Source organism: Dermochelys coriacea, chromosome 6 (genome assembly GCF_009764565.3).
Source record: "Dermochelys coriacea isolate rDerCor1 chromosome 6, rDerCor1.pri.v4, whole genome shotgun sequence".
NCBI classification, from domain to species: domain Eukaryota; kingdom Metazoa; phylum Chordata; order Testudines; family Dermochelyidae; genus Dermochelys; species Dermochelys coriacea.
The window spans coordinates 42132903-42159704 of record NC_050073.1 but is presented as its reverse complement, the minus strand read 5'-3'; the positions used below and the strand labels follow the sequence as shown (position 1 = coordinate 42159704).

Here is a 26802-nt window from a genome sequence, read left to right as displayed (position 1 = left end):
ATGGTGACAAGCAAGGTAGGCTAATTCCAGCAGTTAACAAGAATATCAGAGTTGTTCCTCTGATATTCTTGTTAACTGCTGGAATTAGCCTACCTTGCTTGTCACCATGAAAGGTTTTCCTCCTTCCCCCCCCCCCCCCCCCCGCTGCTGGTGATGACTTATCTTAAGTGATCACTCTCCTTACAGTGTGTATGATAAACCCATTGTTTCATGTTCTCTGTGTGTGTGTATATAAATCTCTCCTCTGTTTTTTCCACCAAATGCATCCGATGAAGTGAGCTGTAGCTCACGAAAGCTTATGCTCTAATAAATTTGTTAGTCTCTAAGGTGCCACAAGTACTCCTTTTCTTTTTGCGAATACAGACTAACACGGCTGCTACTCTGAAACCAGTAACTATATGTAGTGGTTTGAATTGAGCTGCAGAATTTAGAAAGGCCATGGTTTACTTTATCACTGCAGCACACTAAAAACTGGCATCACATTATGATACATAAAGTGCATCCCCTCATCTCTGGGCCACAGCTGAGTGTATTGGGATCAAAAGAATTGCCATACCAGATCAGACCAATAGTCCATCTGGTCTGATGTCCTGCCAGTTATACAGCAACATGCCTATGGGGGCAAATTAGTAGGTGACTTATGTCCTGAAGCATGAGAGCTGACATCCCTAGTAAATCTTAGCCAATGTAATGATGGATATTCTTTTTATTCATACAAGTGTATATAAATTATTCCATTTGGCAAATTTCTGTTTTCTTGCTTTGATTAACAGCTGCTTCCGCTGTGATTTGTTTTGAAGCACTGCTGCATTATTTGCTAACTCTGAGCAGGCTGAAATACATCTTCTTTTTCTGTTCTGCTGCTCCTTTTGCTGCTAATGGAACCTATTTCAACATCCTAAATATTTCCCCTACAAAAATATATAAATACCTACATACATAAATCAGGGTAAAAACAGTCAGGAATACTCTCAGCTAAACATACTTACTTTTGGCCCACTTCTAGATCTGTGTGCTGCCAGATTAAAGAGATCAGCTGCCTAGTGAACTAATTGTACAGATGCTTTTAAAGCTCTTCTGGAGATGGATTTTCTCTTACAGAAGATGCTGTTTGATGTTTGCTGGTGCTGCTTTCTTTATGTGACATTGGTAGGGGAGCGATCCATCCACTTGGATAATTCCAGTCAGATGTCTCTCTCCAAATATTTGGCTCCCAAAGAATGGAAGATAAATTGAGAGAGTTCATTCATTCTTTTGTAAAGTAAAGGGAAGATAGGTTGAAGGAGAAGGGGACATATTGAAGATTGTATAACCATGAATAAGGTAAAGTGTTCAGTAATACAGGCAGAAAAAGAGAAGGTGCATTATACTATGTCAGAGGCACAAGTATATAAAAAGAGAACAAATTACCCTTGATATATCATTAATCAGTCATGTCAAAAGAAGAACTGCACACAATTTGACTTTGAGAGAGAGTGTATTTCTTCATAGTCTAGTGGGCATTGTTCTTCAAACTCATAGAAACATCTACTGTTGATTGAATATTCTTTATTGGGACATGACATTTGAATTAGTAGATTCCCTTTATGGTGATGATTGCATTACATTTGGGAGTATGAGGCATCCAGTGTATCATAGGTAAGTCATGCCAGAGTTCCAGTCTGCAATTCCTGGTACTGTGAAGAGTTATGGTTTTGTGCTACTTTGTAGCAAAGACAGAGCATCATCTAGACAACTACTACAGCTCTGTGAAAAAAGAGTTGGGACCTAAAGGCCGAACCATCCCACTTTCCCTGACTGGGTTTGGGTTGGTACCTCAATAAAGGTACTTGAAAGCACAAGGAAGCTCATGTCAGCACATTTAAACTGGATTCAGGCTCCTCGTGATCAGCAAAAGCCAGTGAGGGATAGCTGAGCCCACTCCTCACAGAAATCATCAATTCCTCCCTCAGACATTGTCTGCCCCTTATGGGAGAGCATAAGACAGATAGAATTCCAGTTTTGTGCTCACAGGACCACAGGTGACCACAGCCACTGCCTGGCTCTCTGCTCTCTATCCTTTTGGGAGCATACAATGCCCCAAAAGGGAGGAGGTAAAGCCATGGCTGACTGCACAAGGGGAAATCTGAATCCTGTAGGGCTGTATGCAACTTCTGAGTGTCCAGGAATTTTGATAGAAATTCTGCAGTATCTTCTGGTGCTCTCCACTAAGGGCTGTGCATGTAAAGCACTGTGGAGCCCTCAGAGGGGTTGTACTCTCAGCAACCCTAACACTGCAATAGTCTAATGTGTGCTGAATAAACTTTCACTTGATGCCAACAGCCAGTCCTGTCTCTAAACTCTTCTTCCTGGGAATGGCCACAGATAATGTGGAAGCTAGCTGACTTCAGCAATATCTCCTATCATATGACAATTTAAGGGTTTATCCTGCCAATCAGGCTTCAGTCTTGGTTTTGGCACAGAGATTATGCAGATATTACTCACAAGCAACCTTTTCAGGACTATTACTAGGCACTGGGTATCATGCTTTGGTACCATGCATGGACTGGATACAGAGCTTGAACACACCAGATGTGTTCATCATAAGACTCTTTAATGCTCTTCCAGATATGGCAGAGGTTTGTTTAAATCAATGGTTCTCAACCTGTGGTCTGCGGATTATTTGGAGTCTACCAGTATAATTGAAAGGGTCCATGAACATTCAAGCAACCAGAGGTCACATGCTCCCACCACCATTTCTGCCTTCCATTTGTCCCTGTTCCCTCAAGTGCTGATCATAGAATCATAGGACTGGAAGGGATCTCGAGAGGTCATCTAGTCCAGTCCCCTGCACTCGTGGCAGGACTAAGTATTATTTAGACCATCCCTGACCAGTGTTTGTCTAATTTGTTATTAAAAATCTCCGATGATGGAGATTCCACGATTTCCCTAGGCAATTTATTCCGGTGCTTAACCACCGTGACAGTTAGGAAGTTTTTCCTAATGTCCAACCTAAACAGCCCTTGCTGCAATTTAAGCCAATTAAGGATTCTTGTCCTATCCTCAGAGGGTAAGAAGAACGTTTTTCCTCCCTCCTCCTTGTTACAACCTTTTATGTATTTGAAACTGTCATGTCCTCTCTGTCTTCTCTTTTCCAGACTAAACAAACCCAATTTTTTTCAATCTTCTCTCATAGGTCATGTTTTCTAGACCTTTAATCATTTTTGTTGCTCTCCTCTGGACTTTCTCCAATTTGTTCACCTCTTTCCTGAGGTGTGGCGCCCAGAACTGGACACAATACTCCAGCTGAGGCCCAATCAGTGCGGGGTAGCGCAGAAGAATTACTTCTGTCTTGCTTACAGCACTCCTGCTAATACAGCCCAGAAGGATGTTCTTTTTTGCAACAGCATTACACTGTTGACTCATCTTTAGCTTGTGGTCCACTATGATCCCCAGATCCCTTTCCGCAGTACTCCTTCCTAGGGAGTCATTTCCCACTTTGTATGTGTGCATCTGATTGTTTCTTCCTAAGTGGAGTGCTTTGCATTTTGTCCTTATTGAATTTCATCCTATTTACTTCAGACCATTTCTCCAGTTTGTCCAGATCATTTTGAGTTTTAATTCTATCTTCCAAAGCACTCACAACCCCTCCCAATCTGTATCATCCGCAAACTTTATAAGTGTATTCTCCATTCCATTATCTAAATAATTGATGACTGTCAAAGAAAGTTATCGGGCTGGGCTGAGACAATTTGTTCTTTACAAATCCATGCTGACTGTTACTTATCACCTTAATATCTTCTAGATGTTTGCAAATTGATTGCTTAATTATTGCTCCATTATCTTTCCGGGTACAGAAGTTGATGTAGTAGGGCAGAGCAGGGGTTTGTCTCTTTGGCTAGCTGCTGCCTGCTTGTGGAGTCAATGGCTGTGAGGCAACCCTTTCTGATGGCAGAGGGAGAGCTCTCTTTGCAGTGACGCTGCAATTTTGGATTGCGCTCTCCCTCCCCCCACCAGCACAACCCAAACAGGCAGGATGGCCCTCTGAGGTGAGTCAGGCTGGAGATGGTGGTCGGTCTTTCTCTCTCTCTCTCTCTCTCTCTCTCTCTCTCTCTCTCTCTGAACCCCACTGTGTGGGGCTGGCCCGAGCTGCCTGGCATCAGTGCTTGCACCCTGCAGTTGGAAAACGTGTCTAGGAACGAAGATGCTAATAAATTGAAGAATGCTCCAGTATGAAACAACACCATTAAAAGGTGAATTACAGATGTTGCAGCTGACATGAAAGACCAGTTGTTACACAGGATTCAAGCAAGCGGGAAATACAGCTTATGACTGGACAAATCTTTGGATGAGTCAGGTGAGGTTCAGTGTTTGGTTTATGTGATACATTTGTGATGGGAAAATAGAAGAAGAACTGCTGTTTTGCAGATCGCTACTGACAAAAACAAGTGATGAGAGTTTTAAGTGCCTGAATAATTTCATGACGAGCAATAATCTAGACTGGGGGCAGTGTTATGGTGTGCACAGACGGTATTTTTGCAATGACAGGGAGGCATAATGTGATTGCAAAAAAATTACAGATGTTGAACTATTCACAAAAGTAACTCATTGCATGCTTCACAGGGAGAACCTAGTCATGGAAGAGATGCCAGATGACCTGAAAGATGTACTTGACGAAACAATAAAAATTGTTAACTTTATCAATGCACACCCATTAAATGCACACATTTTTTCAGCAATGTGTGCAGAAATGGGTGAATTGCATCACAACTGTCTCACTGAGGCAGATGGCTTTCCAGGGAAAGGTTTTGAATCCTGTTTTAGAGCTTTGTGAGGCTCTGAAGGTATTTTTGGAAGAGAAAACACAAACCAGCAGATAGATTCTCAGAGAAAAACTGGCTTGCTCGGGGTGCTTATCTTGTGGATATCTTTGATCACCTGAGTCAGCTTATTATTAGCATGTGAGGGCGCCTTTCAATTTTTTGTCACACTGTCAAACAAAGTGACTGCGTTCATTGAAAAACTGGATCTACAGCAGAAATGAGTGCACAGAGGAAACATGAGCATGTATCAAGAATTTCTGAACTTTGATGAAGTCAAGGCCAACTGCCCGGTTTTGTGCTATTATGACAGAACACATGGATTCCCTTCTTTACCAGTTCAGAACGTACTTCAGGGACATGGTAAGCAATCCTGAAATGATGTGGATTACTAATCCCTTTTTATCTACTTATGTGGAATTGCTTGAAATGATTCCTAAAGAGGAGGATGAATTTATTGACCTGAAAAACAACACTGATATGAAATGTGCCCATGAAACCATGCCTGTTGCTGCGTCCTGGTTGCGTGTGTCTGGTGAATTTCCCAAACTGGCTAACTGTGCTCTGCAAGTCATCCTTCTCTTTGCTACCACCTACCTTTGTGAAAATGGATTCTCAGTCCTCACCAGCATTAAAAACAAACACCATTCAAGAATGAATGTTGAAGTTTACCTTTGCACTTGCCTAACTGAAATTACTCCTCAGTTGGATAAGCTGTGTGCTGCCAAACAAGCCTCTGGATTACATTAGTATCAGGTAAGATGTCAATATTTTAATTTGCTAGGTTTTTTTTTAATGATCTGTTCAAATAATAGTAATTTCTGTACAGTAATATCAATGATAACTATTAAAATAACGTGAAAGAAACAAATTATGAGCAACAAAATGAGTGGGGAGTTAGGAGGTCCGCAAGTTTGTGTATTTAAATTTATGGGTCCTTGGGTACAAAAAAGATTGAGAACCACTGGTTTATATCAGGTATTTTACACACACTGTCACCTAATGACTGAACAGTACAATACAGTTTAGCATTCCGTTACATCTCCACCTTTAAATTCTGTATTTCAACCATTTAAATATCACGCTGTCTTTGAAGTTCAGTAGGTATCAGTCTGTTAAGTGTCTCTGAATCATACTGGCTATCTAATTACATGATGCAAGTGCATAACAGCTTGGTCATCTGGCTGGCTGTTAGTTGCAGTGGTTGGCTGTGGTTGGTCTGGAATTCTTGAGTCGTCATCTTGTTCTGCATCTGCCATCTGTAGAGTTCACTCTGTTGATTGTTTTTTCTGAGGAACAAGCTGCAGTTGTTGACGGTTTCTGTTGAACTCTCCACTGTCAATCTCAATCACATATGATCTGGGCACTGAATTCATTTTCTTTACAGCAGCTAGAGTTGTCCATTGTTTTTCTCCATCCAATTTGACATGAACATAGTCACAGATTCTAGAACTGACCATTCTCTAACTGAGTGGTGGTTTTTGTAAAAGTGTTTTATACACTCTTAGCCTTTTTATTCGATTTGGCTACTCTCTTAATGTCTTGCCACTTTGGAGATAGCTTCATTTCCAATGTTGGAACAGTAGTTCTGAGTTGTCTTCACATCATGAGTTGTGCCGGACTATATCTAGTAGCTGCTAGTGGTGTTGATCTGTAATTCAGATGAGCAAGGAATGGATCTTCTTTCTGTAAGATTTTCTTGGCTGTCTGAACAGCTGTCTCACCCTTTCCATTCATATTGTGGGTAATGTGGCCTGCTAGTAATATGGTCAAAATCATATTTTGGTTGGAGCGACTTAAATTCTATTGTAAATTGTGGTACATTGTCCATCACTCGTTGTTCTGGAATACTGATGTGAACAAAGGTGCACTTCAGTTTCTGAGAACACTGTGGCATGTTATGGCTTTCAAATACATTATTTTTATATACCTGGAAAAATAGTCCACGATGACCAGGTAATAATGTCCTCTGAATTTGCATAAATCTTCCAAGACTGTCTGATAGAAGTGGTGTTATTAAAGGTTCTTATTGCTGTGTTAGTCTGTTCATTCTGCAGTGTTCACATGCAGATACTTTTTTCTGTATGTTCTTTGTGGATGAGATTTAGGATTGCTCCTCTCATTTTGATTAAAGGCAATTACAATATAATTCCAAACATGAGTCCATTCCACTCATTTCATTTTCCATTCACCACAAAGTAGTCTCCTGTCACTTCCATAGTATCCTTTAGATATGTGGCTGGCTGCCCCTAGAAATCCCTAAAGCTGCACGTCAGTCAAGGTTGCTTTTTGTAGCTGGAGTAGTCTCTTTTCTGACTTTGGTCTGTATGTGTCTACGGTATCCACATATGCCTTTACGTCATCATTGAGCTCATGGGTAGTTGAGCATGATGCTGGGATCCTTGGCAGAGTATCTGTAACTATCAGATATTTCCCAGGAACATATTTAGCAATTGGGTTAAATCTCATTAACCTTAGTAATAGATGTTGGCATCTCAGTGGTGCTTTTCTTATAAGGAGGGTTACAAACAGTTTATCGTCTGTTATCAGTGTAAATTAATCCAGTCCACACAGATATCCATGAAAGTTCTCACCTGCACATATGCTTGTCAAACTCTCCTCTTCAGTCTGTGCATATTGTTTGTCTGCTTCTATGCAAGATCAAAATACAGCTGTCTTCCACTCAGAGCTATTCAGTTGCAACAATATACCACCTAGGCTATTGCTGCTTGAATTTCTACTGATTATTGTGACATCAATGAGAACTTCAGCTGTTAAGATAATTTTTTACCTTTTTGAAGGTGATTTCTTGATTTGGCCCTCATAGCTAAGATGTGTTGGACTTTAACAGTTCATTCAGTGGTTTTGACACTGTAGAAAGTTCTTACAGGTATGGACCAAGGTATACCATCCCAATTATGTGTCTCAGTACTGGTACATTAATCAGTGCATTCAATTCTCAAATTGCTCCTACTTTCTCAGGGCTAGGATTGAATCCATCTTTGTCTGTCTTAAAATCTTGATTGGGGGTAGGTATAAAATGCATTTTTCCTTGTTTAACTTCAGTCCAGACTGACTGACTAGGCTTTGGACTTCATGGAGGGTTTTGTTCTGTTCTTTCATCAAAGATCCATATATCAGAAGATCGTCCATGAATACTACAACTCCATTTGTGTTGGTAAAAATTCTGCTACCTTTCTTTGGAAAATTTCAGGTGAACTGGTACTCCCAAAAGGTAACCTTCAAAAGCAAAATCTCCAAAAGAGTGTGATAAATGTAGTCAGTTTGCTAAATTCCTTGAGCCAGAGAAAGTGCTAGAATCCGCTTGAGGTATTCAGCTTGGAGAATATGATCACTCCTTTCACTTTGGGGAGGAAGTTATCCAGTGTTGGGAGAATATATTTTTTTCACTAACGAATGTTTCGTTAAGTCTTTTGAGAGAGACGCACATTAATATTTTTCCACTTTCATTATAAGTGGTACATTGGAGCATACTATGTTATTGGCGCAAAGATTTTCTCGATTATCCAACCTGCTCCATTCTCTTTAGCTCAGTTTCTACTTTATGAAACAATGGAATAGGAATTCAGTGAAGTGTATGTACACTCTATGGTTCAGCATTGTCTCTTAAGGTGTACTGGATCACCTTTCAAAAGTCCAGTATCACCAAATATTCCATTGAGATCTTCCACCTTGCTCGCTAGGTCCATCATGGCTGCCATGCTGTGACTGAGAAGGCTTTTGGTCTGTAGTCATGTCATAAATATAAAGGGAAGGGTAAACACCTTTTAAATACCTCCTGGCCAGAGGAAAAACCCTTTCACCTGTAAAGGGTTAAGAAGCTAAGACAACCTCGCTGGCACCTGACCAAAATGACCACTGAAGAGACAAGATACTTTCAAAGCTGGAGTTGGGGGGAAACAAAGGGTTCTCTCTGTCTGTGTTGTTTTTGCTGGGACCAGAGCAGGAATGGAGGTCAGAACTCCTGTAAAAAGTTAATAAGCAATCTACATAGATTCTGTTTTTGTTTAAATGGCTGATAAAATAAGTTGTGCTGAATGGAATGTATATTCCTGTTTTTGGGTCTTTTTGCAACTCTCTTTGAGTCAGGGGTTTTTATGATAATGACTTTTTATACTTAACTGTCTGTTCTATAGCTTCTAAGCTAGTTTCAGGTTTTTACAAGATGCTCCTGCTTTTTGTTCTGTTTCAGTAATTCTGACTTTTGCTATCTGAATAGTTATGGCTATAGTTAAATCTCTTCAATTGTAGCTGCTGTGAAATGTTTTTATCTGCTAACCCAATAACTAGCCTATCTTTGATATTTGCATGTTTTGCATTCCCAGAATCACAGTTTTCAGCCACTGTAAGCAGAGCTCTTATAAAACATTCAGCATTTTCTCCTGGTTCTTGAATTCTCTAGTGAAAACATGCTCTTCATAAACCACATTTCTCTGGGGTATAAAGTATGCATCTGACATAGCCAGACCTCTTTCATAGTCATCCTTGTGACTGTCTTCAGTAAAGTCAAGGAATTTAACCATTAAGCCACGCTCTGCTGGCTTCCCCATAGCATAAGTTAAAGATGAGATATCTCTAGTTTCTTTGGGCAGCTGTGTAGCAATGCAAAATCTTGTTTCCAGTCTCTCCATTCTGAAGGTTTGTCAAAGTTCAAGTTCTCTGGGGCATTGAAGAGTAGGCTGTGTGATAGAGCATCTTCTCCGCCTCAGTGGCTTCCGTGCTTCTGCTTAGCATCAGGCCAGGGTATTCCACTCTCCCTCAGTATTTCCCCATGCCCCCAGAGTTACTGTCTACACCTTGCCTGAGCAGAGTTCCTCCCGGGCTCCTTGATAGGGGGAGGGGAGCCTCTTTGTCTCTGGTAGCCCCTCCAGGCCTGGGGGCAACAGACCAGACACTCAGTTCAGTCTCTCCCCTCTGGCGGGATCGCTTCCCTCAGACCTCTGGGCCTGAAAGGGCTGTTCGCCCTGTTGGGCAGGGTTTTCCCTGCCCTTTGCCTCTGTACCTGTGAGGTTTCCCTCCTGGTGCTTATCAGTGTCTACACCACTCAACTCTCCAGTAGCATGCCTCGCTCCCACAGCTCCTATCACTTGTCCCTATCTGGCTGGAGGGGAGGCTCTTAACAGGTTCTGGCAGGCCCCTTGATTGGCCTGAGGTGTCCTAATTAACCTGGAGTAGCCCCGGTTCAGTTACCGCGGGAGCTGGGGGAAATCCTGGGGCTAATATACCTGCCTGGGGCTTATCCTGTGGCTAATATACCTGCCTTTCACAACTCTCCTTTATCCATCTGGCCTGACCCCGTCACACATGTTAATGTCACATCTGAAGGATGACATGGTGTCAGGAGTAAACTAAGAAGAGAATGAACAAAGCAACAAAGAATCTCACCTACTTCCCCACTTCTGACACCATATCATGCTCCTGTACCAAATATGGACTGGATACAGAGTTTGCTTATACACACCAGATGTGTTCATCATAAGATCCTTTACTGATCTGGCAGGTATGGCTGAGGTTCCTTTAAATAAGGTATTTTGCACCCAGTGCCACCTAGTGTCTGAATAGTATAATACAGTTTAGCGTTCAATTACACTTGGGAAATAGAAGTAGAAGAGCTGCCAAATTCCTTTCAGGTAAGCTCTCATTTTTTGATGTTGGGGTTGAGGGAATCAGGTGAGATACTTTGAGATCCAAAGCTCTGCATTTCTGCAACCTTCCCACTGTCTGTAGGGCTCAGGAAGTGGCTCATTCCACAGCAAGTCAGCACAGTTCCTTTTTGTTCTTGGTGAGAGAAAGAGAGAGAATTTTGGAACTCGTATTCAACTTGGATAATGATCAAGGCAGAATTTCCCTTTCATACAATGGTCAACATGCTCCTGTTTTGCTTCTAATGAATAACATATGAGTGTCAGAAGCCTCACTCCAGTTCCTGAAGTAGGGACACCAGTCAGTTGCTAACTATGCTGCAACGTTTGGGGGGGGGGGGGGGCGGCATCGAAAGGACAAAGGAGACAGTCCCCTTGCTCTCAGTGCCTGTGCCCAATGCAATTACAGGCAAAGTCCTGCTCCGCCCCTGTGGTCCCAGGATGGAGCATGCCCAATGCAGATGGATTTTTGGTGAATTTAGATGCCAAACTCTAACAAGCCTCTCCTGGGCGTCTGTAAACTGAGATTTTTCAGAGGCCTTAAAGTATTTGGGCAAATTTTCACAGGGACAGAAAAACTCAGATTCCTGACAGTAGGGCCACTCTTCTTCCAAATGTCAAGCCCCTGCTTCAAAGCACAGAGTTATTAGAGCTTCTCAATGAAATAGTTGTACAAACTTTTTACCAAGGGTGAAACAATGTATTTTTCTCAAATCTTGTTCTAGGAAGGACTGAACAACTTTAGTGGAAACATTCCAGAATAATTCAGCCTCGAGCAGAGACCTGGCATTGGTTGTTTCAGCCCAAATGGTTAAAGTTTGGCAAAGCAACTGAAATCAGGGTCTTATAACAAGAGGTATTGACTTACCTTAACTTTAGGTGGTGCTACCAACTCTATCTATAATGCTGCAGACTCTTTTCCCAGCAGTTAGAGAAAGTAACCTTCAAACAAACATCTCTGCTTTAATAGTCATTATTTTTGGGGGGGGGGATGGAGGGGTTAACAGGATGATTCCATTCCTTGCAAACCCGGATTAAAGGGTATGTAGCCAGTTCTGGAAGATGATTAATGATCTTACTACTAGCAGAGTTTGTGCCTTTCCTCAGGCCTTCCTTTTACTGCGTCGTCAAAAAAGGATATAAATAAAAACAAGCTAGTCAGAACAGTGGGTCTGAATTTCTAGAGATCTTTTTGGCGAGCCGGGAGGGGCAAGGAAACACCCTGCCCCAGGTAGCTGTTGCTGAAGCCTCTTTTCCTCTGCCTTAATATCCCCACCCTCGATCACCCATGTGACAAGCAGGTATCCATGCATTTGGGTTTGTGGTGCCTTCCTTCCTCGCCACAGGATCGTGAATAATGTATCACTCAAAGCATCACTATATTGACATTATCACTGTGTGATGACATTGCAGCTCATCAGTGATGTAGGATTGTGATGATGTGACAAATTGCAAAATGCTGATTCAGTTGTGGTGCTCCCCATGTGTACCTACCTAGCCACTACTTGTTCTTAGCATGAAGCGGTCTTGACTGTGCCTGTAGTAGTTCCAACTGCCTCAAACTAACAGTCTCTGGCCACACAAGTACTGCCTTTCTGGTATCTGCGGAATCAACCCTCTCTGGGCAAACTGTTAATAGGCACACACCAACCCCCAAGTCCTCAGAGTGTTCCCTAATGTGTCCAGCCTTTAACCACTGGACACTCACAGAAATTACCAGGTAAGCTGTCCCCAAAAGGAACAGTGCATACAAGAGCTTGTTTGTTTCAACTGACGTTCAGCTCCAATATAACAATACAGGATGGAAATACATGTATAGTAAAAATAGTCATAAGTTTATTATAGACAATGAATTATTATAGACAATAGATGAGGTAATATCTTTTATTAGGCCAACTTATGTTGGTGAAAGACACAAACTTTCAAGCTACATGGAGCTCTTCTTCAGATCAACTTTTGATCTGTGTGTAGTTCTTGTATGTTTCACCATCAGAAGTTGGGCCAATAAAGTATATCACCTCACCTACCTTGTCTCTCTCATACCTTGGGGTCAATGCAGCTACACCAACACTGAACAAAGTAAGTTTATTATCAAAGGCAAAGTTTAAGAGAGAGTGAATAATGGAAACCGAAATGGCTATATATAAAATAAAATGCAAACCTGGATCTACACTTATCAAAGGTTATCTTTCCTATTTAATAGAGTAGATTTCCCCCGAAGGATTCATTCTTTTGGAGAGCTAACAGGTTTTCAGTCAATTCAGGATCCAAGCGTTCATGAATACCCCCTCCTTTTTCAAGACATTTTTTTCATGGAATGAAAGAACAAAATGTCTCCTTGCATTCTATTTATATTCTTCAAAGTTCATTTTTTCTCCCAGAGACAGGACAACCCACTGTAGTTCAATCTCCATTATTTTTCAATCCTCTTGCTTACTCCGTATGCAGATTTGGCTTACATTGTATTGGCTTGCAGTGCTTAATTTATATAACGGATAGCAAGACAAGTGAACCAACTTCCTTTTTCTTACTCAAAATCTGTTTGTCAACCCTGCCTTGATTTAGATTTTAGAACATATGTTTAGTACATATATTTGTCTTCAGTATCAACAATACAGACATTACACAATGATTGAGGATCTGTGTGATTCTGGCTTTCATTTAAGATCTCACATGACATTCTTAATAGATAATTATTATGAAAGCAGTGTGCTAGATGCAATGAGTTTGTCAGGCCTGATAGGACAGTTACAGAGCAGTGAATTCTTTGCCAGCTGGTACCAGTGGGCCTCTGTGTCACAGCAATGTCATCACATTTTGCTGTAAGCTCCTCAGTACTGTGAGGCATGGGTCTTGTCCCAGTGGCCAAAGCCTCAAAAATGGCAACCCTGTTCATAAACCACTTCCAGGAGGAGCATTCTTTGGTTAGCTTGAAGAATAGCAAGAAAGTTATATACAGATCTAGAAATAAGCTTCATTCTAAGAAACAAACATGTCATATCACAGAATCAATTATAGCAGTAAGGAAACACAAGAGACAATCCTTCCTAATTGAGGTTGTAGTCTACCTTCACTACATATGTGTATATCCCATTGGCTCTAATAAGTCTTATTTATGTGTATTACATGTTATGAGCAATAAACCTCTGTCTCTCTTCTCCTCCTCGTGTCTCTCCTATTTATTTGAATGATCTGTCACTTTAATGAAATAGTATAGTATATGCTGTTGATAGACTGTTTACTTTTAGATGATGAAACTGATTGACAAACAACAATCTGTTTTTTTCTTTTCTGTATGACTTTTGCTTTTTATAACTGCTTTGCTGCAAATACTAATTATCTTCATGCCATATAGAATTTTAATGTTCCTTACGCAAGGTCCCTTCTTAGCTATCACTTTCAAGCAATAAAGATTAAGACTGAGATGAAACTGGAGTAGATAAACTTCCAAATGACTAATATATGGAATATGTGCAGCAGGAAATAGCAGATATTATTGGGCAAGTGGTTCCCCCATTCTTAGAATTCCTTGCGTTCTTCCATTACCATTTTTCTACAATATTTTAGGATTCCCCTTCCCATACATCTTCACCAAAACAGAATGCAGTGGTACAAGGTATATTGATAGAGTGACAGATTATAGCAAAGGAGATATGATTTGCTTCTCTCACCTTCAAGCAGTTACAAATTGCAAGATGCATTTTCCTGATGTTTGGTATTTTATTTCATCTTGTTATTCTTGTCAGTACTTTGCCCCCCCCTCACAAAAAAAATCTAAAACACCTCATCTGTTATGTAACTCTTTTTAAGTCTTTTCCTATTGTTTGTAACATCTCGTTGCCAACCCTCCATCTGTGATTTTAGCTTGCTGATGCACTTTGTGATTCTGTTATTAACACAGATGCTGAGTTCTGTTTAAATATTAATTTTAGCTTCACTCGCTAGTGGGGCTTAGGTCACTGAGTGCCTCAAGAACTGCAATGTGTGTTGAGGAAGGGGCAGGAAATATGCTCTTAAGAATGTGCTTCGCACTGGGACCATTCTTGCTCTCAGTGAAATCCTTGCCAAAGCTTTCTGTGGGAGCAGGAGCAGGCTCATTTGACCTCTCATTGAAAAAAGTAAGAATAGTGTTAGAATAGAAGGCCTGATTCTGTTCTCTTGGTGTAACTGCATTCAGTTTCGTGGAGTTATTCCTTATTTACAGTGGTAGAAAAGAAGAACCAGAAGCACTGTTTATAAGAATGGGCCTGATGCATTGGTTTTCTTAATCATAATTACTGGACAGTTAAGTTTAGGGCAGGGGTTCTCAAGCTTTTTCATAGTGTAAACCGTATCTCAATAGAAAAGTTGTCTCATGGTCCATCTCCCTTCCTGTTTTTGACTGTGGGGCCCACATAGCCTCCCTTTTGTGATTACATAACTTCTTTATGTCAACTGCTTAAACAGAAAAACAAGTTCAGGAAAGTACTGTATTTTGTAGGCTTTGAATGAAATTTATAAACTAGAAGCAAGGAGGAGGAGCCAATACCATGTGTCCACCATTAAGTGCACCACAATTGCAAAACTCCTACTGAGTTCACTTGAGCTAAGATCAGCCCATTAAAATGTTGTTATACTCTATTTTTTCCCCTCTATCATTTGCACCAGATGGATATTAATCTTTTATTGGAAGGGTGGTTTGCCATGAAGGCAGTCAGGTAGCCTTCCATACCAGCTACCTGGATTCATTTCTCCTTTTGTTTGCAGATGGGTTGGATTTTAACATTTTGAATTCTGTTTTCTGTTATACAGTATTTGGCAGACTTTCTTTGGCACCTCTCAAATGTATAATAAATGTAGAAATTGTGTTTTACAGTAGCCTGCTTTTCTCTTTCAGCATTCTGTGAAGAGGGATGCAGATACGGTGGGACGTGTGTGACCCCTAACAAGTGTGCCTGCCCTTCTGGATTCACAGGGAGTCATTGTGAGAAAGGTAAAACTCTCTTGAAACCATTCTTTTGTAATAAGAAAAAGATTACTTACATGAGCAGCTGTTGCTTCCCATTGTTTTAGATTCTGGATGTTGTTCTTTCTCCAGTGAGTGTGTACATTTTGATTATTTGGTAATTGACTTTCCCTACCTGGAACACACTGTTTCATTTAACATTGGTAATATAAAAAGATCAAGGCAGTGCCTGCCACTGTTTACAGTGGACTTCCTTAGTGCTTATTAGAGATGAAGCCTGATGAACCAGAATTGCCACACCTGTCATGTCTGGTGTCATCTGAAGGTGACCTTCTGATTTTCTCTCAATCTGTTGCACAAATTAGATCTAAAATTGGAATGTTTGTTTGGTTGCTTGCTTAAATTGTCATTAAATAATCCCACTGGCAGTTTACCTGTTGCATTCTTGGGATTTGATTTAAACATGAAATTACTGAGATCATCATCACTCACAGAATTGAAAATGTACAAATGTATCTAAGTGATGCCGGTCAGACACTCTTCAGCGCCATCCCAAGTCTTTTTCTTTCCAGGCTATTTGGTGTGTACACATTGTAATATTTACTGCACTTCATTATCATCATCATTCCTCTCAAAATTCATCTCGGGGAGAGAGATTTGGAAGCATATGATGCGTCTGATGTCTGTGCAGATATTGACTAACTCCAAATGCCAAGAAAGGGCTAGATTGTCCCAGGCCCTTGTGCCAGTCTCTGGCTGAGGGAAGGCAGAACAGGCCTTCCACCCCTCCTTTTACATCCCGTTCAAAGGCTACCAACAATTGCAGTTTCTGCACTCAAGAGGTTGAAGGTATTGTTCCCTCCTACTGGCTTTAGGGGTGCAAACCAAACCAAGGGTGAGGTGAGAAGAAAGTATGGCTGTGCCTCTGTTGTGCCAGCCAGAACTGTCCAAATTTGCATCCTGCCGAGGGAATGTGCATGCTGGTGTAAAAACCCCAGCAGAACCCGTAGGGCCTCTATGATTCCTCACTACCCTTCCCAGGGTGGTTTAGTGTAATTTGCACAATCTGGTTCCAGATGTTTATTATGGAAACTAAAGAACCTATCTGCAGAATAAAGATGATTGTACATGAACCTCTCTCGCTAAATAGATGTTTATTATAAGGGAAAAGAGAAGTAGAAAGAAGCAATAATCCAGAGACTGATAAGATGCGTACATCGATTTAGATAAGTAAATGTTTTAAAATGTGTAAGAGATCATTTGGGACAGATTCTATGCCCCATTCTGTTCTCTTTGGGCTGCTCAGATGGCACATAGGGAGCAGAGACTGGCATCATCCCCCAACCTGGGGATTCCTTCAGTTCCCTGTGGGTTTAGAGGTAGCATAAATGCTCCTACACCACTCTCTCCACAGCTCATGACTTAAGAAATAAATGTGGGTGTAGTCGGCTGTGCTCAGCTGGCAGATGATCTCCTGGGGGCTGTTGACAGCTGGCCCATATTAGAGCAGTCCCAGCTGCTCTGTTCTGTACCTTGGGCCAGAGTTACTGGCTTTCCGACAACACTCTCCCCGGGCCCTTTTTTATGTGCATTCAGCAGAGACCCTGGTTCATTTTGCCTGTTACTAATAAGAAAGGGATGCCAGAGGAAGATGTAAACCTGTTTGCTCAGGCTACCAATACAATAGACTTTAGATTTTATTTTCTGTGTGTTTCAGTTATAAAGTTAACATTTGTTGACGTACTTGTTTGGTACCTGTGTTGATGGAAATACAAAAAGATCAGATGACTTGCTTAAGGTTCACATGGAATCAATGACTCTCAGTTAGCCCCTTGGGGCATGTCTACACTGCATCTCTGGGCAAACCTCCCAGCCTGGGTCCACAAACTTGTGCTTCGCACTAGTGCACTAAAAATAGCTATGTAGGTATTTGATTTGGGCTGGAGCTCAGGCTCTGAAGCTGGGGTGGAGTGGGGAGCAAGCTTGAGCTCAACGCAAGCCCCAGTGTCAGAGCAATGTCTACACAGCCATTTTTAGTGTTAGCACAAGCCCTGCTAATACAAGTCTGTGGACCTGTGCTGCGAGGCTCACTCCCAGATATAGTGCAGATATGCCCTAGGTTCCTCTACTCTCTGTCCCTTTGTTTCACCAATGAATCTTACAGTTTCCTTCTTGTAGGGGTTCTAGGGGCCTCAGTGAAAAATTTTGATTAAGGGGCTATAGTCTTGAACTCTTAGATTTTACTGCTGAAGAGGTCTGCGTCCAGCACTGTTGGAACCTATACTTTTCATCACTTATATGTTCTTCTCACGTCAAATAACAATATAAGAAAAGTCTTAACTATCTCTTGAAAAGAAAATAAGTAGATGAGAGAATGAATGAATGGATGAACGAAATGCGGGTAGGTACAGGACAGGCAGGAGGCAGATCTATAATTCCATAGGCTATCACCTTAAGAGTAAAGCGATCAAGTGGCGAAAGAGTGACAGTGGCAATACTTCCATTGTGCAGTGAAAACATGGTTATTACTCTCTTCTGAACATTTAGGGATATATTTCCGGAGAAGAAAAGGAGTACTTGTGGCACCTTAGAGACTAACACATTTATTTGAGCATAAGCTTTTGTGAGCTACAGCTCGCTTCATCAGATACACACAGGAGAGTGGCAGATATCATTTTGCAGATACACTCTACACAACTGTGAGCTATGAAAGGGGAGCCCTTTGTTGTGGAGATATGTAGGATGTGCCACTGGGTTGTAGAACTGGGATCTGTTGCATAAAACTGATCTAATCATGAATGAAGTTTATGAATCTGGTATGCAAACTGATTGCAGAATGAAATGAAGCTCTGCATCTGAGAAATCATTGGATATATGTAGTACTACAGATATCTGATTTTCAGATGTGGCTTCCCACATTGAAGGCACAAACAAATGTGTGCACATTTCAAGTCACTTATATGTCTCGCTAACTGACTCTATGAAAATCAGGATTATGTAGTAATAATTTCACCCAGAAACATGTGTGCCTGGGAAAATTACAAGTTCAAAATTGAAGGCTGCATTGAGACTCTTTTACAAAACAGGCCTCCAATGCCCACCTGCCTAAGGAGCTTTGGAGAAAATAGCAGATTTGGTAAAAGGAGAATTAAAGGGAGTGGGGTTACTTCATTGAGAAGTTTTTTCACCATAGTTTTTTACAGCATGATTTTTGTGTCTCTTCTAAACAAGCCTGTATTTTTCTGCTGTGTGTGATGCTAAAAATAGACACCTCTGTATACTTAACATGTGGTGGTATGCTCTCCATGACTGCTGTATTGTCCAAAGAGAATATAATGGTCCTATGCTACTTTAAATTAAATCTTAAATGTTTCTGGTGAAATCTTCTGTGGAAGCTTGTTATAAACTGATACACATCTGAAGCAACATTTATCTATAATGTGTTCTGTTCGCCACACTGTGTTTGAAGATGTCCAACAACACAGCAATCCCATATATGTTGTTTGTAAGATGAGAGGGCTTTCCTCACTGGCTAAACTTGCTCTGACCCAAATTGTCGTTCGCACAGAGAAAAGTGTAAAATGAACTGGCAATTAAAATCCCCATTGAAAAGCAGGTGGCTTTATTTTTTGAATGTGAATAGTATAATTCATCAGTTTAGGCTGCCCTACTGAAGTGATGATATCAGATTCACTGGTTAAAATTGAAATTAATACAGGCATTTTAGTCAAAAAGGCAAATGTATAATGCAGCATGATGTTAAGGAAAATTTACCATTGCTGGTGGCGTTTGCAATCTAGATCCGAATTAAGGAAACGTTACAACCCAACTGTGGGACTACCTTTCCATGTTGCAGCTCGGGTGTACTTATAGATATTTGCAAACATAGGTACTGTCAGATAATTTTTTCTAATGTTTAATTTTCTTGTTAGACATCCCATTGCTTATATTGGTGTATTAGAAGCATGATCCTCCGCCCCCTTTTCTATTTGGCAGTTAGTGTCTGAACTGTACCTCTATTTTGAATAGAGATCAAATTTAATGGGTTTTTTTTTTTGGTTAGCTATCAAGGGAGTAGACTAGATGATCCATATGATCATCTGTGATCATTGTATGAAACACTTAAAATCAGATTCTGAGACCTTTGCTCATGTTGAATAGTACCTTACTCCTGGAGTGGTCCCACTAAACTCTAGGTGAGAGAATATGGCAGAATTTGTGTTAGATAGTGTCTTGGCATGCCAAAGCATATTTGCTAGTATACCAGCATCTACTCTAGATGCCTTTTTACTTAATATTTAATGAAAAACAGACAAAATAAAATTATTGTGGATCCTACAAAAATAGCTGCTACTGTGTACTCTTTCAGTATCTCAGTGGTGGAAGGCTGAAGTACATTTTTTAAAATGGTAATTAGAAATGTAAGGGGATACCAGTCTATTAAGTCAGTGGGTTTGTGCCTTCATAGGCCAGCAGAACAGTGAATTTGACTCCTTAAATATTTCATTCTCATTGAAGAGCAAAGACCTTTACAACAAGCAAACCAACGTGAAATACTTTAAGTATATCAGAAGCAGGAAGGCTGCAAGAAAATCAGTGGGTCTGCTGGACCTCCAGTAAGATAAAGGAATAATTAAAGGCATAACAAAAAAGCTAAACAATTTCTTGTATCAGTCTCCACAGCAGAGGATTTTGGGAAGATACTTACCGCAGAGCTACTCTTTTCAGGAAATAAAGATCAAATACTATTGGGGGGAGGGGGTTAAAAGAGGAGGTGCTGAAACAAACTGATAAATGAAAGGTTTCAGAGTAGCAGTTGTATTAGCCTGTATCTGAAGAAGAACAGGAGTACTAATTAGCCTCTTACTACACCTTTTCATGTTCTCTGTATGTGTGTGTATATATCTCTATCTTCTTTCTATATGTTCCATTCTGTGCATCCAATGAAGTGGGTTGTAGCTCACAAAAGTTTATGCTCAAATAAATTTGTTAGTCTCTAAGGTGCCACAAGTACTCCTTTTTGATAAATGAAAGATTAACAACTCACCATGATTGGATGTTAAAGATCCAAGGGCAGCTGAGCTCCTAACAAAAAAAAATGCAGTCTGTCATTACATTCAGCTACTGTACTAGAAGTTTGGAGAGTAGCAAATGTTGTACGTTTTAAAAAGGTGCAAGGAATGATCCCAGGAATTACCAGTGAACCTTAATTGGTGTGGCTCAACTGATTTGAAATTATATTTAAAAAACGACTTAGAAAACACCTAAATGATCATGATGTGAAAGGGTCTAGCTAGCATGAGAAAATCATGGCTGGCTAATTTATTAAAGTTCAATGACTGTATCAGCAAAGTATTGGATAAGGAGAATCAGTTGGTATAATTTATTTGGACTTTCAAAAAGCCTTTGAGAAGGTCTGTCACAAAAGTGACCTTGAAGAAAGTTGCCCAAACTCCATGATCTTTAAACAAAAGATGGCATATTCACTAGTTTTACTAGTCTCTTTCTTGAGTGTACCATTTAGGAATGCCATGTGTTCAGGCTAACTCTAAGTTGTACCATGCCAAAAGGAGCACTTGGAGGCATTCTCTCTCAGGATGTATCCTGGGACTCCTTTGTGCACGGTCTTTCCATGCCCCTTTACTCCACTCCTTTGCGGGGATGCTGTGTTGCTGGCCAGTTATGCTCTCAGGTACATCAGAGTATGAACAAGAGGCTACTAGGCAGCTCTCCAACACCACTTTCTACAAGCCATTACCCTCTGATCCCACTGAGAGTTACCAAAAGAAACTACAGCATTTGCTCAAGAAACTCCCTGAAAGAGCACAAGAACAAATCCGCACAGACACACCCCTGGAGCCAGGACCTGGGGTATTCTATCTGCTACCCAAGATCCATAAACCTGGAAATCCTGGACGCCCCATCATCTCAGGCATTGGCACCCTGACAGCAGGATTGTCTGGCTATGTAGACTCCCTCCTCAGGCCCTTCGTTACCAGCACTCCCAGCTATCTTCGAGACACCACCGATTTCCTGAGGAAACTACAGTCCATTGGTGATCTTCCTAAAAACACCATCCTAGCCACTATGGATGTAGAAGCCCTCTACACCAACATTCCACACAAAGATGGACTACAAGCCGTCAGGAACAGTATCCCCGATACTGTCACGGCTAACCTGGTGGCAGAACTTTGTGACTTTGTCCTGACCCATAATTATTTCACATTTGGTGACAATGTATACCTTCAAATCAGCGGCACTGCGATGGGTACCCGCATGGCCCCACAGTATGCCAACATTTTTATGGCTGACTTAGAACAACGCTTCCTCAGCTCTCGTTCCCTAATGCCCCTACTCTACTTGCGCTACATTGATGACATCTTCATCATCTGGACCCATGGAAAAGAAGCTCTTGAGGAATTCCACCATGATTTCAACAATTTCCATCCCACCATCAACCTCAGCCTGGACCAGTCCACACAAGAGATCCACTTCCTGGACACTACGGTGCTAATAAGCGATGGTCACATAAACACCACCCTATATCGGAAACCTACTGACCGCTATTCCTACCTACATGCCTCTAGCTTTCATCCAGATCATACCACTCGATCCATTGTCTACAGCCAAGCGCTACGATATAACCGCATTTGCTCCAACCCCTCAGACAGAGACAAACACCTACAAGATCTCTATCATGCATTCCTACAACTACAATACCCACCTGCTGAAGTGAAGAAACAGATTGACAGAGCCAGAAGAGTACCCAGAAGTCACCTACTACAGGACAGGCCCAACAAAGAAAACAACAGAACGCCACTAGCCATCACCTTCAGCCCCCAACTAAAACCCCTCCAACGCATCATCAAGGATCTACAACCTATCCTGAAGGACGAGCCATCGCTCTCTCAGATCTTGGGAGACAGACCAGTCCTTGCTTACAGACAGCCCCCCAATCTGAAGCAAGGACTCACCAGCAACCACACACCACACAACAGAACCACTAACCCAGGAACCTATCCTTGCAACAAAGCCCGTTGCCAACTCTGTCCACATATCTATTCAGGGGATACCATCATAGGGCCTAATCACATCAGCCACACTATCAGAGGCTCCTTCACCTGCGCATCTACCAATGTGATATATGCCATCATGTGCCAGCAATGCCCCTCTGCCATGTACATTGGCCAAACTGGACAGTCTCTACGTAAAAGAATGAATGGACACAAATCAGACGTCAAGAATTATAACATTCAAAAACCAGTTGGAGAACACTTCAATCTCTCTGGTCACTCGATCACAGACCTAAGAGTGGCTATACTTCAACAAAAAAGCTTCAAAAACAGACTCCAACGAGAGACTGCTGAATTGGAATTAATTTGCAAACTGGATACAATTAACTTAGGCTTGAATAGAGACTGGGAATGGATGAGTCATTACACAAAGTAAAACTATTTCCCCATGGTATTTCTCCCTCCCACCCCACCCCCCACTGTTCCTCTGATATTCTTGTTAACTGCTGGAATTAGCCTACCTGCTTGTCACCATGAAAGGTTTTCCTCCTTCCCCCCCCTGCTGTTGGTGATGGCTTATCTTAAGTGATCACTCTCCTTACAGTGTGTATGATAAACCCATTGTTTCATGTTCTCTGTGTGTGTGTATATAAATCTCTACTCTGTTTTTTCCACCAAATGCATCCGATGAAGTGAGCTGTAGCTCACGAAAGCTTATGCTCTAATAAATTTGTTAGTCTCTAAGGTGCCACAAGTACTCCTTTTCTTTTAGAAAATAGGAAGGAATTGATCCCCCTATTTCCCAGAGCGTGGGGCTGCTGCACTTTTCTTTGACTCTTTTGCAGGCATGTGTCAAGGTTTGTAAAGCACCCTGTGTCCTCCTCCTTCCCCTTTCCCTCAGCTTCACAGCTTTGCAAGAGCCAAGTATAATCTGGTCATTTAGTGCTTAAGAGCTAAATTGTGTCACCCCAGTTTGGAAGTGCTAACTCTGTTAGAGGGCATGCCCAGATAGGGACCAGCCATAATGTGGCTGGAAGATTGGAAAGCATGGCGGAGGGGCTGCTAGCATTCACAGACAAAACAAAGTTGTCGATAGAACCATGCTGCTCCCTTCCAAACGCTGTCATGAGCATGCCATGAGGAACTTAGGCTACACCAGTTGAACAGGTATAGCGGTGTGGAACCTCCCCTCTGCACTACCCTTAGTGCTCAGAAATCAGTGGTTTTATCATAGGCACGTCTAGGTGTAGTTAGTTTATTGACCAATACATTCTAGTCATGGAAAATATCAAAAGCATTTTTGCAAAGGAGCAGTGTGTTTAGAAAGAGACAGTTGGAAAAACAAATGGCAAAAAGTCTTAACTCAAATCAAAACCCTTCATTCCTCTAAATGTTCTTACAGCATGTAGCCCAAGAAATCAGGTTGTGTGCAGTAAATTTTGTTGGGGTAGAAGCTATGAGATTGACTTCCTGCTAGAGGCCTTCCCTGCATGTGTTCCCTTCTCAGAGATTCTCAGTCACTGGATCTGCTGAGTTATCCTGTTCACCCTAACCCACCGCAACCCATTCCAAGGTTCCCCAGCATGGCTACTTCCTCCATAATTCCTCTGTACAGTTCCACTGTGGGTCTTGAGCAGTCTGATATCTGATGTTCTACTTAAGTTACTAAATTAGACGTTCCTTTTCAAAGGGTGACTATATTGGTGAATGTATTTTAAGGGGCCCAATCACTACTGAACATACCAGAGAAACATACAGTGCTCCAAAGCACTTGACAAATACTATCTAACTGGAGCAAATGCATATGTAATTAGGATTTTACAAGTAAGAAATATCTGTCTATGAAGCTTTCTTGTAATGGTGTGCAAAGTGCATGAAAGGCCATTGTTACATTGCTCACTATCTCCAGCACCATGATGAATCAAGCTGTAAGATCTGTGCATTCATTGTACTTAGGTTAAAAAAAATCACGTGCATCAGGCTCAGTAATGCAACATGGTAATGGTAATTTCTGCTTGTTGTTTAGCCAGTCCTTTATCTAGTCACATATCTTTCTTTGAACATTGCTGCTTTTTGCCTGGTTTCTGCATGAAAGGCTGGTGTGTCAGGGAGCAGACAAGTAGCTTAGCAGCAACAAAACTCACTTGCTGAGGCTGAGAAGGGTAACACAGGGACTCTCAGGTCTGGATTCCCCCCAAGCAGAATGTCACAGGGAGGCATAGCCCTTCTCAGAGGCAAGGCAGCAATTGATAGATTGCACCAAAGAAGATGGTAAGCAGGTGGACTTTAGTGCCTCCTTGAACAGATGAAGAAGATGGATGCTTGAATGGCGACCTGACTTATCCCAGATGGTGGGATAAGTGAAATAAGAGGAAGAAGGCAAATTCTTTATATACAGTATTACACCAATGCATTTATGTAGAGGAAATATATAATCAGAAATTATGGTAATAAAAAAACAGGCAAACCCTCTTCACACTTTCTAAAGTTTTTTATGCATAATATGAAACCATTTTTGTTGGCATGAACCTATTTGGTACACACCTGTTCTGCTGCTACATGTATAAGGTTCATCCTACTGCTCCTATAGTTCCAGTGGAGTCTTATTGGATAACTACAGTATTGCAAGTGTGGTGGAGTGCCAACTATGCAAAAAGTCAATAGGGTCATGTTCAATAGATGTGGAAAAGACCTATGAATCCGTCTCCCCACAAGTGTAGGATATAGGATCTGATTCGGATTGAGCCCATTGAAGTCAATGGGAATCTTTGCATTGATTTCGATGAGCTTTGGCTCAAGCCCATAATCTCCAGAGAGAGAGGAAATAACAGGTACTTATGATACTACGCTTGATACTGGACAACTAACAAGCATAAAAACAGTTGGGGTCTTCATTTTATCTTAGCCAGTTGCCTTGTGTTTGATATAGCTTAAATGTAAGAAAAATTACTTTACCTCAAGGCAGTAAGCATCAAAGATATTTGAAACTTCTTATAATGTTCTGATGAAAATCTGTCCAACCCTTAAGCTTTGATGGAATAGAGAGCTCCCTAAGTACAGCAATCATTTCTCCCTTTGAAAAGGAGCATCTAATTTAGCAACTTGAGCAGTCTGATATCTGGTATTCTTCACTATTTAAGCAGCGTAACATCTGACTTAGTAGATAAATCTTCTACTTTTTTCTTTTAAACTATCTACTAAGCAACATCTGACTTAGTAGATATTTCATTCTGAAAGGACTAAGTGGATCACACATTTCAGAGTCAAACACAAACGATGAGCTTTTTATGTGAAAGAGTGAAATCTCCTTTCTTATTTGAACATCCTGATGAGCCACTTTCTATATGCCAGCAGCCTCGTGTTTTGCACTTTGGAAATGATACTCATCCATCTTTCGAATGAAACATAAAATGAAAGCCTTAAATGCTTGTGGTCATTAAAGATCCAGTGGAACCTGGATCCAATTCCAGTTTGGGTAATTATGTTTTACCTTTCTTAGTGGTTTCAGTCAGAGAAGTTACTCACTTGCCCTTCTGAAATTGTTGTGTTGTGTGGCTGGCACAATAATGACAGCTATGGTTGCATTTTAGTGGGGAGTTAGTGATCCATGCATATTTTAATCTCATTTACAATAGTTTAAATACAGAGTAATTCCATTGAGCTCCATGTAAAATGTTTAAGATTCTTCAGAATCTATATCCCTATGATTACTAGCAGAGGTAGTTGGATCCTGAAGGGGAAATCATGAATATTTCACAAATAGTAGGAGTTTGATTCAATTCAATCATATTTGAACCCATAAATATTCATGAATTCATGAAGTGTCAGAACTGATCTAGAGGATTCAATCAAATTGAGTATGTCTACATCCACTGTGTGTGGGATTCTACCCACTAATGACATGAATGACCAATTCTGAATCTCAAATTCCAGGTACCAAGGTTATATACTTTGCAAAGAATCCATATGCTGTCAAGTGTTCTCTTGTGATATTTGTGGAATCTTTTCAAATACCAAATAGATTTTTAAATATGAGGACAGGTTTGGATTGCGAAGTCAAGATTGCTGGGAAAAAAATAGTAGTCATAATGGTAGATGATGATTTGTTTGGCCAGATGTAATTATCATTGATTTCCCTGGAGAAATGCCACTGGACATTTTTTCTTTTTACTAAAAAAAAGAATGTTCCATGATTTGGGTCAGAGCCCTACAGAAATTAATTAAGTTTAGGAGCTCTGCAAGACAGAACTTTTTCTGAAAAGTCCCCCACTCAGTGACTCCCTAGAACAGATGCCCAGTGCACCTGAGGTTGCTTCCTTAGCTATAGAGACACTTTTTGTTTTGGACTGACTACTAGTATCTCTGCATGATGAGGCTTGTAT

General features: G+C 41.0%; 1 protein-coding gene across 11 annotated transcripts in view; it reads left to right on the top strand.

The window, feature by feature from the left end:
• The window catches only part of NELL1 (neural EGFL like 1), a 411949-nt gene that overhangs the window by 300048 nt on the left and 85099 nt on the right, over positions 1-26802 (top strand). For all 11 annotated transcript variants that reach the window (XM_038406763.2, XM_038406768.2, XM_038406766.2 and 8 more), the window contains one exon: positions 15339-15434. In XM_038406763.2, coding sequence (XP_038262691.1) covers positions 15339-15434 — 96 coding nt within the window. The remainder of the gene's footprint in view (positions 1-15338; positions 15435-26802) is intronic.